Source organism: Macrotis lagotis, chromosome X (assembly GCF_037893015.1).
Source record: "Macrotis lagotis isolate mMagLag1 chromosome X, bilby.v1.9.chrom.fasta, whole genome shotgun sequence".
Taxonomy (NCBI): Eukaryota; Metazoa; Chordata; class Mammalia; order Peramelemorphia; family Peramelidae; genus Macrotis; species Macrotis lagotis.
In genome coordinates, this window is record NC_133666.1 from 411436755 (window position 1) to 411451686 (window position 14932).

Below are 14932 nucleotides of genomic sequence, written 5' to 3' on the forward strand. Positions count from 1 at the left end.
CCACCTAGAAGTCCTAGAAGTAACATGCTTTTAAAAAACCCACCCTAAAACCAATGACATAGCTATCTAGCATGCATACTACTCTAACCTCAAGTAGCTACAGGAATAGCAGCAGACTGATATCCGGATCAAATCAGCAGAGAGTGTTGATCTGGATCTCATTTTTCCAAGTTTAACCACCATCAGTAATGTGACTGAATGAGTTGTCTGTTCTTTATCTTGAATTTGTTGAATTCTATTTTGCATCCCTTTCTTAGGATGACAAGCTAAAGAAATTGGTAGAACAACATGGAACAGATGATTGGACTCTAATTGCTAGTCACCTTCAAGTAAGTGAAATATTTATTTTAAATTGTTTGGTGTCTTATCACTTAGGCAAATATTAAATTTGCAGGTTTAAAAAAGCATTGCAGCATATTCTTACTTGAACATTTATTTCAAAGAATTTCCTTTATTAAAGGTTGCTAATGTCTTTAAAATGACATATTAGTTATTTTAACTTAAGTGATGGTTATCCCAGAAACTTAAGTTATTATTTACTCCTGAGCTGTAGTCCTCCATCATTAACTGTCTCCTGGATCTCTTAAATTCAGCATGTCCATAATTGAACTCAGTTTCTTTCCTCCTTAAACAACTCTTACTCTTACTTGAGGATTGCAACCTACCTTCTGATGATTCAGGTTCACCAGTTCAAACTTTTCAGTCTCCATAACCTTTATGTCCAATCAGCTCTTAAGTCTTGCTCATTCTAAACAACTTTTAAATCTCTCCTCTATTGCCCACTCAGCAGGACTATTCCAATTTAGGCAGCTTTCACTTGGATTGTTATAATTGCCACTTAATTGGTCTTTCTACTTTCTACTTCCAGACTCTCCTCTCTTCAGTCTTTACTCTGCTGCCAATATAATCTTCCTGAATTAGGGATCTGTGTCATTTCCTTCCTTGATTATCTTTCAGTGACTTTGAGAGTAAAATAAAAAGTTCTCAATTTGGTACCTAAAGCCCTTTACATGTCTGATTCTAACTTTTCTTTCTAGACTTAGGTTATTCCTTTTCATAAATTCTTTTCCAGATAAACTGGATCTATTATTTATTGCTCACTAGAACCTTTGTATAAGCATGTGGAATGTACTCCTTTATCCCTGCCTCATCAAATTGTTTAACCTCCTCCACAACTATTAGGTGCTCTCTCTTCTATGGGAAAGTTCTTTTGATTCCTCTAATTATTAGTGTTCTCTCCCTGCCTGAATTAACTTTTATTTACTCATGTGCATTAATGTTGTTTTCCTTATTGCCTTCTCTCCCTCCCTTCTGCCAAAGTGAGCTCTTGAGGGCAGGGAGTGTTTTTTTATAATTTGTCTTTTTATTCTCAGCACCTACCACAGTATGTTGCATGAATTGAGTACTTAATAAATGCTTGTTCAATTAAGATAACTTTTTAAAAAAGATACAATTTATAATTTAAGTTTTCGCTGCTGTTATCCTGTATATCTTGAGAATATTACTGTGGGGAATAGGGGGAAATTTTAGCTTGATAAATAAGTTTCAGTTGCTAAGAAATTTTGAAAGCTAGGAGGACTAATAAGAATTTCATTTCAACTGAGTTTTAAGATTTTTAAGTAATAGATTTTTTTATTATTATAAATCATAATTAGGATTTGTAGAAATGATTAACTTTGCTAATTTGGAAATGGATTACAAAAGATTTACGAAAGATTGGAAGATCCTTGCCTTTCTTTTGATGAGGCAGTGGGGTTAAGTGATTTGGTCAAAATCACACAGTAAGTATCAACTGTCTTGAGGACAGAGTTGAACCTCAGGTCTTCCTGACTCCAGTGTGGTTCAATATCTACTGAACCACCTAGTTGCCCCCAGGTCCTGGAAAATGCAAATCAGTGTGGCAAAGAATTCATTAATGTAACTTATAAGTCATGATTTTTACAAATATTGTCAAATACTGTTGTCAAAATAGGATGCAATAAATGCTATGAGTACTTATAGAAATAATAAAACTTAGTTTTTATAAAAATTGACAGAAAGAAATGAATCAGCTTTTTTTTTTATGCAGAAATTGGAGGTAGTCAAATTTTTTTGGTTGTTTTTGTGGGCAGCAGTGTTAAGTGACTTGCCCAAGATCACACAGCTAGTAAATTATCAAGTCTTGAGGCCTAATTTGAAATCAGTTCCTCCTATCTTCAAGGTCAGTACTCTATCTACTGCACCACCTGGCTGCCCTGGTTCAATTTGAATCAAAATATTATATGGTTCACAAGTTCCAATGACACATTTGTACTTCTAAACCACTGTAAGTAGAGAAAATTTGATCATTGAGTTTATTAGGATTATATGTAAAGTAAGAATAGAAAAAGCTTGAGGATTCTCAGGTCAATAAAGAGCATGCAGTTTGTACCTTTGAATTTTTCTGGAGACTATTTTTATTTACTTTCTGGTTCAGTTATGTTCTGTGTACTTTCTGGTTAAGGAAGGTATATATTAAAGTATTATATTCACTTCAACAAACATAAAATGGAAATTTAGGTCTTTAGAAAAATTCCAATAATTGGCAACATATATAGGTCTTCAGAATATGCCTGTACAACAGGGAGATGCATATATTGGCTGAAACAAGTGATAAATATGATTTACCTCACATCACATAGTGATAAGACTAGACTCCAATTTTTTTCTGATTCCTGATCTAATTTTTATAAGATCACATTGCACCTAAGAACTTTGTTGTTCTTGTTCAGTCATTTCTTCCATTGTGCCCACCTCTTCATGACCCCATTTTGGGTTTTCTTGTCAATGATACTAAAATAATTTGCCATTTTCTTCTCTGGCTTATTTTGCAGGTGAAGAAACTAGGGCAAACATGGTTAAGTGGCTTGCCCCGGGTCACATAGCTCGTAAGTGTCTGAGGTCAGATTTAATCTCAGGAAGATGTGTCTTCCTGACTCCAGGCCTGACACTCATTGATCCACCCTGGTGCTCTGTATTTAGGTACTTATAGTTAGTAAAACTATGACTATCTTATTTTACTATGAAGGAAGCAAGGTTGAATGTTTTGAGGGTAGAGAAGGTGAGATGTCTTGAAATTAATCAAAAAGAAGGGGCAGCTAGGTGGCACAGTGGATAAAGCACCGGCCCTGGAGTCAGGAGTACCTGAGGTTCAAATCCAGGTTCAGACACTTAATAATTACCTAGCTGTGTGGCCTTGGGCAAGCCACTTAACCCCATTTGCCTTGCAAAAAAAAAAAAGAAATTAATCAAAAAGAGTCATAACTAAATCTTATTGTAGCATTTTTTAATTCAACTGGTATATATTGAATCCCAAGCTGCATAACATTTCTTTGTTTTTAATGACTAATATTCTTAAACTGAAAAGACAGGAAACTACATACCTAAACACTTCCTCCTTTTCCTACCTTTTTTGGTATAATTTAGTCTGAAATTCCTCTCTATTTGAAGATTTGAAAACTTTTTATATCTAATCTATATTTCACCTGCTGTGATTTAAGCCCATTCCATTTTGTTGTTGGTATTCTTGGTTGAGACCACAAACTATAGTGGACTTGAACTATTCTTTTGATTGAATCTTAAATTGTGAAAAGTTATCTTGATGAGGCTTTAAAAATCTGTTTTTCATCATATTTCAGAGATGGTAGACAAAAAGTTATGTGTTGTAATGTCATTTTCTAACTGAACAATCATTGATTTATGTAGTTTGGAACTTTATTTTCTTATGAAATTGGTTTGTTTTGAGAAATTGAATTTTCTATATTGTAGAAGCATATTTCATTTTGATAAGATTCCTTATGTTGATCTGAATGTTAGAATTGAGAATTTACCTACATTGTTTCAAGATTTGCTTAAAGCTACAATTTAAAAATAATTTATTGACATTATACAAAGAACTATACCTAGAAATGAAGTATTATCCCAGACTGAGCTAAAATATGTGTTCACATTTGACCAAATCATCATTCCGTTCTTGACTTCCTTTTCTATTGCTATCTTTCAAATCACCTCATTTTTTGTTGGCATTGGATATTGTAATTTTGTCTCATCTGCTACCCAGGTCTCAGTGGTAGTCATCTTTAGTTTTGTCCTATTGTTTTCATGGCAGAATCAATATGGAGACGACCATAATACTTCATCACTCAGTATCTGGTTTATTTTATAGGTGAAATTTTTAGGATATGTTCTCATATAACTATATATGTACATATACACATGCATATAAATACATGTATGTATACATGCATATATATAGGTAAATGTGGGGGCTGTGCATATACATATATATAAACAAACAAAATATTATCAGTATCAGAATGGTAGTAAATGTGAAAGCTTAATTTTTTTCAAATTGTAGAACTTCAGGGATAGGTTTTCCTTCAAGTTGTAGGGAATATTATTCTGGGAAGGAAAGTATTTCATAACTAAATAATTTTAAAACTGTGTTTCAGAATCGGTCTGATTTTCAGTGTCAGCATCGATGGCAGAAAGTTTTAAACCCAGAATTAATCAAAGGTCCCTGGACTAAAGAAGAAGATCAGAGGGTAATAAATGTTTTTAATTTTTTTCTGTAGTGAAGAAATAGTAGATATAGTTATAAAATGTTGTTTTTTACTTTCTATTTATAGTCTTGTTATATACAACATGAGTTGATTTTGATTTTGTCTTCATTTCTCTTTAAGCATCAAAGTAAGATATTAGGATGGTACTATGTATCAGACACTTAAAATGCAGATTTGTTTATATTCTATCTCACTGAATAGAGTAACTATATATATTTGATTATATGATCTTGTTTTTTTCTTAATATTTTGTGACGAGGAGTCAAATTTTTCAAAGCTTATTCACCTTTTTTCAGCCTTACTTGCAGTTCTTTGATTGTATCAGTCATTAAGAAAAAAGAAAACAAACCCTATACAACAAAATGATAAATTCAGCAGGAATCTTGAACCCAGAGAACCTTTGATCAGATTAGCAAATTGGAGTGGAAGCTAATCTAAAAGGAAATTACTTAGGGATATTGACAGTTCTGGATTGAAAAGTCTTCAAAGTTTAACCTGATATCAAAGAAACTGAGGGAGGGCTGCTATCAGCAGTTTGATTGCAAGGACACAAGGCAGATAGGGGAACTTGGTTGGTGAATGCCTGAGGGGTATGTATAATTCCAAAGTGAGTGCCTTATACATGGTAGATGCTCAGTAAATATTTGACTGATGGGCAGTTTTTGGCCTTAATAAGGAGAGTGAGAATACATATAATCTATTTCTCTCAGAATGTTAATCCTTATTTGTAGATCATATTATGTCATGTGAACTCTCTAAAATATTAGAATCATTCACTCCAGGACTTAAAGCTCCCTAAGCAGGAATGAAAATAAGTACGCAGTGATTGTTCAGTGGCCTGTGTACCATGTTCCATTGTTGGAGTAAGGTGGCAGAAGAGAACTCTTGTGGGCAGTGCTGGGGCTGACTGAGAATGGATTAGATACTTCTATCTCTTCCAATGCCTTTTGCCACCTTTATTATTCAATTGGGAGGAGATTTCCATCAACATAGGCATCCTACTTCTTAACCTTCAACCTCAGAACACTGTGTGAAAGAGTTTCAAAAGAAATAGTTTTGAATCTTAACTGTGCCACTTATTAGCTGACTTTTAAGAGCTTTAGTTTCCTCATGGATAAAATGAGAAGGTTGGATTATATGATCCCTGATAGCATGTGAATCAGAGTTTTTAAAGAATAGGAGCATAATGTGCATGTTTTTTTCCCTGTGGTTAATATTTCACAAATGGTGATTGTGACAAACCATCAAGTAGGAAATAAAAGTATTATTTATCCCCATTTTGCAGACCAGGAAGGCTATACTCAAAAAGGTTATGACTTTGTCCAAAGTGACTCAAAGGTCTGGTTCCAAATCAAGTTTTCTTTTTTTTCTTTTTCTTTTAGTTTTTTTTGTAAGGCAAACAGGGTTAAATGACTTGCCCAAGGCCACACAGCTAGGTAATTATTAAGTGTCTGAGACCGGATTTGAACCCAGGTACTCCTGACTCCAGGGCCGGTGCTTTATCCACTACACCACCTAGCTGCCCCCTCAAGTTTTCTTTTTGGCTTGATTTCTGTTGTCTTTTTTATAACAGGTATTTTTAAATTTCTTTTCAGAGTAAAACAGACACTGCTGTTTTACTTGAGGTAAAATTAATTTTTTCATTTATTTTTTTCTTACTTGGGGAATTCTTTTAAATTCTTCCAATTAGGAATTGTATAATCATCATGTGGATTGAATTTTCATTTCATTAATTCCTTTTTAAAGTTGTATAAGAGAGTTGAATATGTGTTGACAAAAATGTACTCTTTGAGGTTATCCTCAGGTTCCTTGAATGTGATTTTTTTATTGTTTATTTTATAGTGTATACAGTTATCTTGAAATGCATCTCAAACTATAATAAAAATCATGGGATAGTATGATTTGATATAAATATTTACAAACTGTTCAGGAATTAATCTAATTTGTAAAACAACATCTACTGCTTTAAAATCTGTATGTGTAAGTGCTTTTTAATTATAGTAGGCATTGTTCACAACAAAATTTTGTGCCTTTTATCCTTAAGATGAAAATTTTTGAAAATTAGCATATTACAATAATAGCAACCTTTTATCTGATAAGAAAGGGCACTTTGGATTAAAATACATTAGTAAAAAATACAGTCCTGTAGAATTAAATGATAGATAGGATTAAATGATAGACAATGAGGAAGATCACAATGAGGTAATAATGAAAACAATGTAATTTGCTAATACTTTCATTTCATTTCCATTCTAATGTTCTGTCCTTTATTCTCTTTTAAATCTAGTTCTGGATCTCTTTCTTCCTTTTCTTATTCCAACAACAAGATTTGAGTACCCACTGTATACAAAGCACCATGGTTAAGGCATTATGGAGGACATAAAGCAGAATAAAGAAATAGTGTCTGCCTTCGCAAGATTTATTGTTAGATAGGTTAAATAAGAACTTTGCACAAAACATAAAACTGGGTAAAATAATTAAGTACAATAAGAGGTTCAAAGTACTATGTTAATATCTCTGGTAGAGGGAAAAATAAAAATAACTCACTGATATTCCAAGTTTTACAAAGTATATTTTAACAACAAACTTTTGAGATAGGGTTACCTCAGTTTTATAGATGAGGAAACTGAGGCACAGGGAAATGACTTTTTTATGATAACACAGCTACTCGGTGACAGAACTAGAATTCAAACCTACTTTTGCCTTACTCTAAATCCCCTTTTTTTCTGTGTAACTGATGTGTGTGTATGCCTAGTGCTTTAATGTGTTTTTAATATTTACAAAGTACTTTATATGTATTATTTCATTTGAATCTTTCAGCAGTCCTAGGAGTAGGTGATGTGTGTCCTATTCAGATGAGGGAACACATTCAGAGAGGTTACATGTCTTGCCTGTAGTTAAACAGCTAGTATGTATTAAGAGGCAGGATTGAAACTCATTTTTCCCTGATTGCATGCTGACTCAATGTACTATCTCCTCTGAAAGAAAGAGGGTAGTGCAATGCATTTACCAAATCCCTGAGGTGGCATACAGAGCCATCTAAATCTCCTGATACCATTTGGAAATTGAAGTTGTCTAATGAAACACTTTTATGTTTTTACTTTATTTCAGAAAGTGTATCAGATATTAAAATATGAAGAAGTAGAAAATGATAGTCTCATTTTTCCTTTATCCATCCAGGAGATTGAAATATTATAAAGTGAACCATATGGGGAATAATGTGATGATAATATAATTCTACTAAAGTAGGGAGAGGGATGAGTGCATTTTGCTTAAAGATTTTATTTATTTTGAGTTTTTTTACTTAAAGATTTTATTTATTTATTTTGAAAGAAAGGATTGATATAGCCTTCATTTTCTAATACCACTAGATAAATAGAAATTCACAATCCTCAGTTTAAGAGGCACTAGTATGGACCCTTAAGATTGTAACAGTGCATATTACATCTTTTAATTGCCAGTGACATTTTGTATTTTGTAGGTTAAGGATAGATACTTCTTAATATATTGTTGTGAACAATACAGTTAAATGATTTCAGAAAAAGGCTTTGTGGGCTGACATTTAATGGTAATACAAACTAGAAGTGTTTTCCCCTCACTATTATATTCCTAGTGAGAAGATAGGGGCAGAAGGTGGGAGAAGCTAATTCTAATAACTGCCCCATCATAATGGTTTAGCTGGTAATGGATATAGACAAAGCTGTGTTAATTTTTTTTATTTTCAATGCTAATCCAACTGAAGGATTGTAGTATTGATTAGCATATTATTAAAGACTTTAGAAAACATCTACTGGTTGAGGAGGAGAAAATTAAGGATTTAATTTAGAACTCTGAAAGTGTTTTGTTAATCATCTAAGTTGAAAATGAGTTTTTTTAAAAAAAAGGATTAAAAATAAATGCATATTCTGATATCACAACCATTTAAAATATTTTATTAATTTATTTTTTATTTTTATTTTTTTTTGCGTGACAGTGGGGTTAAGTGACTTGTTGAAGGTCACACAGCTAGGTAATTGTTAAGTGTCTGAGGCTGTATCTGAACTCAGGTCCTCCTGACTCCAGGGCTGGTGCTCTATCCATTTTACCACCTAGCTGCCCCTACTACCAGGTTTATAGTAAGTTAATTTAGACAAACCAATTTAACTTCTAAAGCACTAATGTTATTTTAATATTTTTATTGCTGTATAATTACGGTGTTCGGTTTCTTTTTCTTATTTTCACCTTTCATAGCTTTAATTATTGTGTGTGTTGTTTTCTTATACTTCATTCTCCTTAAGGTCATATGTTTTCCTGTGGTCTTGTGAATTCTTCATTTTTTTTAACTTTATGGAAATATTCCATTACATGTACCACAGTTTAATTAAGTATTCTCAATTGATGAACATTTGTGTTAATCATAGTTTCATTAGTGAATATCCCTCTCTTATCACTTAAATGTTTAGTGATATTCACATTTAAATAAAATTTTTGTTTCTACTTTAAAACATTTTTTCTTTTTTTTTTTTTAGGTTATTGAATTAGTTCAAAAATATGGCCCAAAGCGATGGTCTTTAATTGCAAAACATTTAAAAGGAAGAATAGGGAAGCAGTGCAGAGAGAGGTGGCATAACCATCTGAATCCTGAAGTAAAGAAGTCTTCCTGGACAGAAGAAGAAGACAGAATAATCTATGAAGCACATAAACGGTTGGGAAATCGTTGGGCTGAAATTGCCAAACTACTTCCTGGAAGGTGCTTATGTAAATGTATATTTTTTCTATAATGAAACATAATTTTAAGATTTGTCATAATATTTATAAGGAAAAGCAAACTTAGAGGAACAATTAAATAGGGAACTCCTCAAAGCTTTCTATCCTTAATTTAAAATGAAATTTTTTAAAGTAAGCAATTTTTTGGGATTTTTAATTTTAATGCATTTTTAATTTTAAGAATAATTTTCAAATAAGTAACTTTAGAATCAATTGAATAGCAATTGTTTTTTTGTAATAAAAGTACAGGCCTTCAGAATTTAGATCTGATTTTTTTCACAGTGTGTATTTTTATTCCTATCAGGTCACAGATAATACTAAGCATATTCTTTTTATTTTAGAATATATTTTTATTTTTTCCATGTAAAGATAGTTTTCAACATTCATTTTTATAAGATTTTGAGTTCCACATTTTCTCCCCCCTTTCTCTCCCCCCTTCCTAAGATAGTAAGTAATCTGATCTGGGTCATAGGTGTATAATCATTTTAAACATATCATGTTGTGAAAGAAGAATCAAAACAAAAGGGGAAAAACCGTTAGAGAAAAAAAATTGAAAATAGTATGCTTTGGTCAAGCAGATACTTTTTAGATAAGTATAGGTTCAATAGGGAGCTAGAAAGAATTCAAATCTTAGATAAAATTCTTCTATAAAAGATTCCAGTTTTTATAATGACTGTATCCATCCTATGACTAGCTATAGATTGGCTAAAACAAAAAAGAGTAAGGATGTCCACATGTGGTGTGTGTGTGTGTGTGTGTGTGTGTGTGTGTGTGTGTGTGTATCTTTTTTAAAAAATTTCATTGCACAAATTTGCCCTTGATGCTAATACATAGTTAACTCAGAAGGGTTGAAACATTTCAGATTTTTGTAATAATAATTTTATTTGAAACTTGTTACAGAAATAAAAACATGTATAGTTTACATGGATTCATATTAGAAGTAGTTGCCCTAGTCTAAACATCTAGCTATGTTAGACTTGTATAGCAGTTTAGAATTTAAAAGTACTTTCTCATACATTATCTCATTTGATACTTATGGTTATCCTAGGAAGGAAATATATCATTATTTTTTGGCAGATGAGGAAACTATGACTTCTAATGAAATACTTTATTTCACTATGAACTCTGCCTTATACACATTTCAAAGAACTTTTGAGCTAGAAAAGAAATCAGGAGTCATCTAGTCTTACTTTCTTCATGAGATATGATACTATAGCAATGACAATTGGTCATCCAACCCTCTTTGGTCCTTTTGTTTTTTTAACACTGTAAATTATTAGGAAGTTTTTTTTTCATATTTTAAAATGAAATCTGTCTCACAGAATATATTCACCTGAAGATTTGGTTCTTTTTTCCAGATTCAAGTGTAATCCTCCCATATGAAAACTTGCATTTAAAGTTTACTATGATAAAGTAGAAAATTTCATGTTCTCTCCTTTCCCCAGTACCTTCAAACTGTTCTTCTATTGCATATTTTTGAACCTCTTCTCAACACATGCCTCTTCTCCGGACGCGTTCTAGCTTGTTACTTTTGAAAAATGCAGTGTCTCTTAAAACCTTTAAAGACTTTTTCATATGTGCTCTTTTCTACATATGTCCTTCCTCATCCCGTGGTTGTACAGTTGAATTCAAGTAATACATATCTGTATAACCTAAATCTAGATCTAGGTAGATATTTATCTATTTATATCCATAGAAGATTTCATCTTAATAATTTCTGCCCATCCTTCCCAGCCTTGTTCTATCTATATATTTGATGGCCTACGTATTTATGCCTCTGTTTAAACCACTGGTAAAAACATTGAACAGAACCAAAGATTGTGGCATTCCCATTGACTTTTCTTCAAGTTAATATTGGACTGATAAATCACCATTCTTTCTGTCCAGTCATTCAGTTATTTCTGAATAACAATACAGCTAACAAATACATAATATTTTAAGGTTTGCCTAGTACCTTACTCACATTATCTTATTAAGTCTTTCAAAACTCTGTGAGATATGTACTAGAGGAATTTTGTTATCTCCATTTTACAGAGGAGAAAACTGAGGCTCAGAGAGGTTATCATTGGGCCAGGATTATCGCTAATAAGTTTCTAAGTTAGGATTTGACCTCAGGTCCTCACAGTAACTTGGACAAGTCACTTAAGCCTATTTGCCTCATCTGTAAAATGAGCTGGAGAAAGAAATGGCAAACTACTCCAGTATATTTGCCAAGGAAACCCCAGTGGGGACGACTGAACAACCTCATGGCACTTTTGTATAGCACTCTATTCTAGGATAAGAAAATCTTTATAGTATTGTACCAAGAATCAATATCATGTTCATCAGGCAACAGTTTACCACCTCAATTGATAAATGAAAATAGAGATATAATGCTTCTTAACCTCCAGTCCTGCAGCACTTCTCTTGTCTTCCACAGTAACTTGGAGATCAGCAAGAGTGGTTCTGCAATCCCTGTTCTCATGTACTTTTAGTACTGTCGTATGGAGTTTGCCCAGGACAGCTACATGGCACAGTGAATAGGGTACTGGGTTTTGAAGTCAGGAAGACCTAAGTTCAAATAAAGCCCCAGAAGCTTCCTGGTTGTGTAACTTTGACCAAGTCACTTAACTTCTGTTTGTCTTTAGAGAAGGAAATGACAACCCCCTCCAGTATCTTTACTAAGAAAATCCCATGGACCCCAGAGACACAAAGAGTTGGGACTGGACGATAACAATGGATTTTGCCCAAATTGGGTGACTAGAACTCATTTTGGGAGCTAGCTTGTTTTCTTGTATTCTTAATTATATTTGATTTCAATTCCATGTTGACTTTTTGTTTTGTCCTTTTCACGCCATATATTATTCTCCTTGATGGAAGAAATAGAAGTAAAATAAAATTTATTTAAATTTATGTCTCTTTGTTGTCATTCCAGTTCCTTAAATGCTTAAATGCAGGGGGCACTGAGTCTTCTGTAATCTTTTAACCTCTTCTTAACTGAAGAAACATTTTCTATTGTTCTTGGCATTTAACTTCATAGGACCATTCCAGTACTCAATACTCATTCTGATTTATGCATTCTCGGTCCCATTTCCTTTCTCTTTGTTCATTTAAAAATGCAAGTTCATCAATAAGTTCCCTTCTCATTGAAATTTGTAATTATTATTAGAGTTTCATTTTATAGAACTTCCCATCTCAATTGAAGAGAGATCTCTTTTAGAATCCTAGATCATCAGATACTACCAGACTTGTAGCTAAATATTTTGAAATCTTTTCTAGTCAAATCTTTTTTTTCTCTTTAAAAAGCATATTTCAAGCAAGATTGGGGAAAAATTGTAAAACTCAAAATAAGTAAAACCTTTCTAAAATGAAAAAAAGAATATAAGGACAGACTTTCTAATAGTGGGAGAGGTAAGAAATGGCAGGAGAGGAAAGAAAATGTGAATCTGAAATCAGAACAGAAAAATATGACTTTTTGCTTTGAAGGAAAAAGCCAGTCACTAATGTTTAATACAACCATGTATTCAAACTAAAAAAAAAAATTTAAAAAAAAGCATATTTCTGACTATGCCAGACAATTTTTTTCATTTTCTATGATGAGTGTTAAGTTCCTTAGATTCTCCTAATTTCCTTTACCCTGATAAATTCCACTTTATTTTTCAAAATCAAGTTCACTGAGCAGGTTGCCTTTTAACTCCCTTTATTCTGATAGATGAAATTAGTAGCAAACCTAAGTTACATATTTTTCAAGTGCTCTAAACTTTTAATAGAGATATCTAGCAGTTGTATGAATAATTGAAATTCCCCAACATAGCTATGTCTTACCAGTTTTATTATTCACATCAGGAATTTAATTCTTAAACATTTTCTGTAATTTTTTTGAGTGATAATATATATAACATTTCTATTTCTCTAATTTTATCTTCATTCAAATGCCTCCACTGTGTTTCCTGACCCAAGTTTATGTATTTCTTTTTTTTTTTTTTTGCTAGGCAGTGGGGTTAAGTGTCTTGCCCAAGGCCATACAGCTAGGTAATTATTAAGTGTCTGAGGCTGGATTTGAATTCAGGTACTCCTGACTCCAGGGTCGGTGCTCCATCCACTGCGCCACCTAGATGCCTTTAAAGCGCTTTTGATGAGATTATTCAACCTCCTCATTTTCCTAGTTGCCATTAGACATACTCTATCTTTGGCCCAAATCCAATTATTAATGATCTTGAAGTGTACTACAGAAAGTTGAATGCAGTTTTCTAACACTGTTTTCTTAGCCATTTCTTAGCCTTTCTCTATCTTCAACTGGCAACAATTAGGAAAATACCATTTATGTTCTTTATGCTTCAGTTTGCTGTATGGGTCTTCAAAATTCCTAGAGTCTTCCATGTTTGTTTGTTTCTTTCTTTGTTTTTTAAACTTTTTTAAATTTACATCTGAATCACCAGAGGATAAAGTTTCTAGGTCTTTATTATCTTGAACAAACCCTAGAAAAGCAACCTACCTTCCTGATAGTTGCATCAGCTTAACTGCCTATGACCATTTTGTTATATTTTTTTTTCCTTATACCCATAACTGAAATCCTGCCTCTTGATAGCAACTTTGGATCTTCCTCATGCTGTAATAATAGTGACTAATACTTTCATAGAAATTTTAACTTTGGGAAAGTGGTTTTCATATTTTTTTCTCCTTTGATAATTTCTTGAGGGTATTAGGAACCACTCTTCCCGGGAACAGTTTTTTTTGTTGGTGTTTTTTTTTTTATTTTTTTTGCAAGGCAAACGGGGTTAAGTGGCTTGCCCAAAGCCACACAGCTAGGTAATTATTAAGTGTCTGAGACCGGATTTGAACCCAGGTATTCCTGACTACAGTGCCGGTGCTTTATCTACTATGCCACCTAGCCACCCCTCAGGAACAGTTTTTTCCTCCACTTTTATTTTTCTTCTGGATCAAAGAATATTTCTCTCCCCAGATAAGTTGGAAGGTCTTGGTACCTTCTCTAATGTGAAGGTCATTTTGTATATCACATATACATAAATCTTGCTCTTTTTTTTTTTTGGAAGAAATGCAAACAGCACTTTAAGCCTTAGATTTAGATATTCAATAATACTTTGCAGGTATTAATGATAAATAAATATTTATTTAATAAAAGGTGCAATAAAAGTTATATGTTGAAAAAATGGAATTTTTCTACATTTTTTTCTCTTGGAAACAGTATACAAAATTTTTTTTAATACTATGATCTTTGATTCTTTGATATTCATTCTCTTCATTGAAAGTAAGAATCTTAGGGGCAGCTAAGTGGCGCAGTGGATAGAGAACCGGCCTTGGAGTCAGGAGTGCCTGGGTTCAAATCCGACCTCAGACACTTAATAATTACCTAGCTGTGTGGCCTTGGGCAAGCCACTTAACCCCATTGCCTTGAAAAAAAAAATCTAAAAAAAAAAGAAAGTAAGAATCTTTCTATTTGTATCCCCAGCATTTGGTAAAAATTATAGTAGGTGCTTAATAAATACTTGTTGGTTCATTGTAAATTGATCCATGATAATCTTTTATTTCAGATGAGAAAATATAGTTATAATTTTTGATATTTATAATCTTGCTATCTCTCACTTAAATATATATATTTTTAAAAG

At 32.7% G+C, this 14932-nt stretch overlaps 1 protein-coding gene across 3 annotated transcripts in view; it reads left to right on the forward strand.

Moving 5' to 3' along the window:
* Positions 1–14932, forward strand: part of MYBL1 (MYB proto-oncogene like 1) — a 58666-nt gene that overhangs the window by 13046 nt on the left and 30688 nt on the right. For all 3 annotated transcript variants that reach the window (XM_074199466.1, XM_074199465.1, XM_074199464.1), the window contains exons 3-5: positions 258–329; positions 4470–4562; positions 9089–9309. In XM_074199466.1, the coding sequence (XP_074055567.1) occupies positions 258–329; positions 4470–4562; positions 9089–9309 (386 nt within the window). The remainder of the gene's footprint in view (positions 1–257; positions 330–4469; positions 4563–9088; positions 9310–14932) is intronic.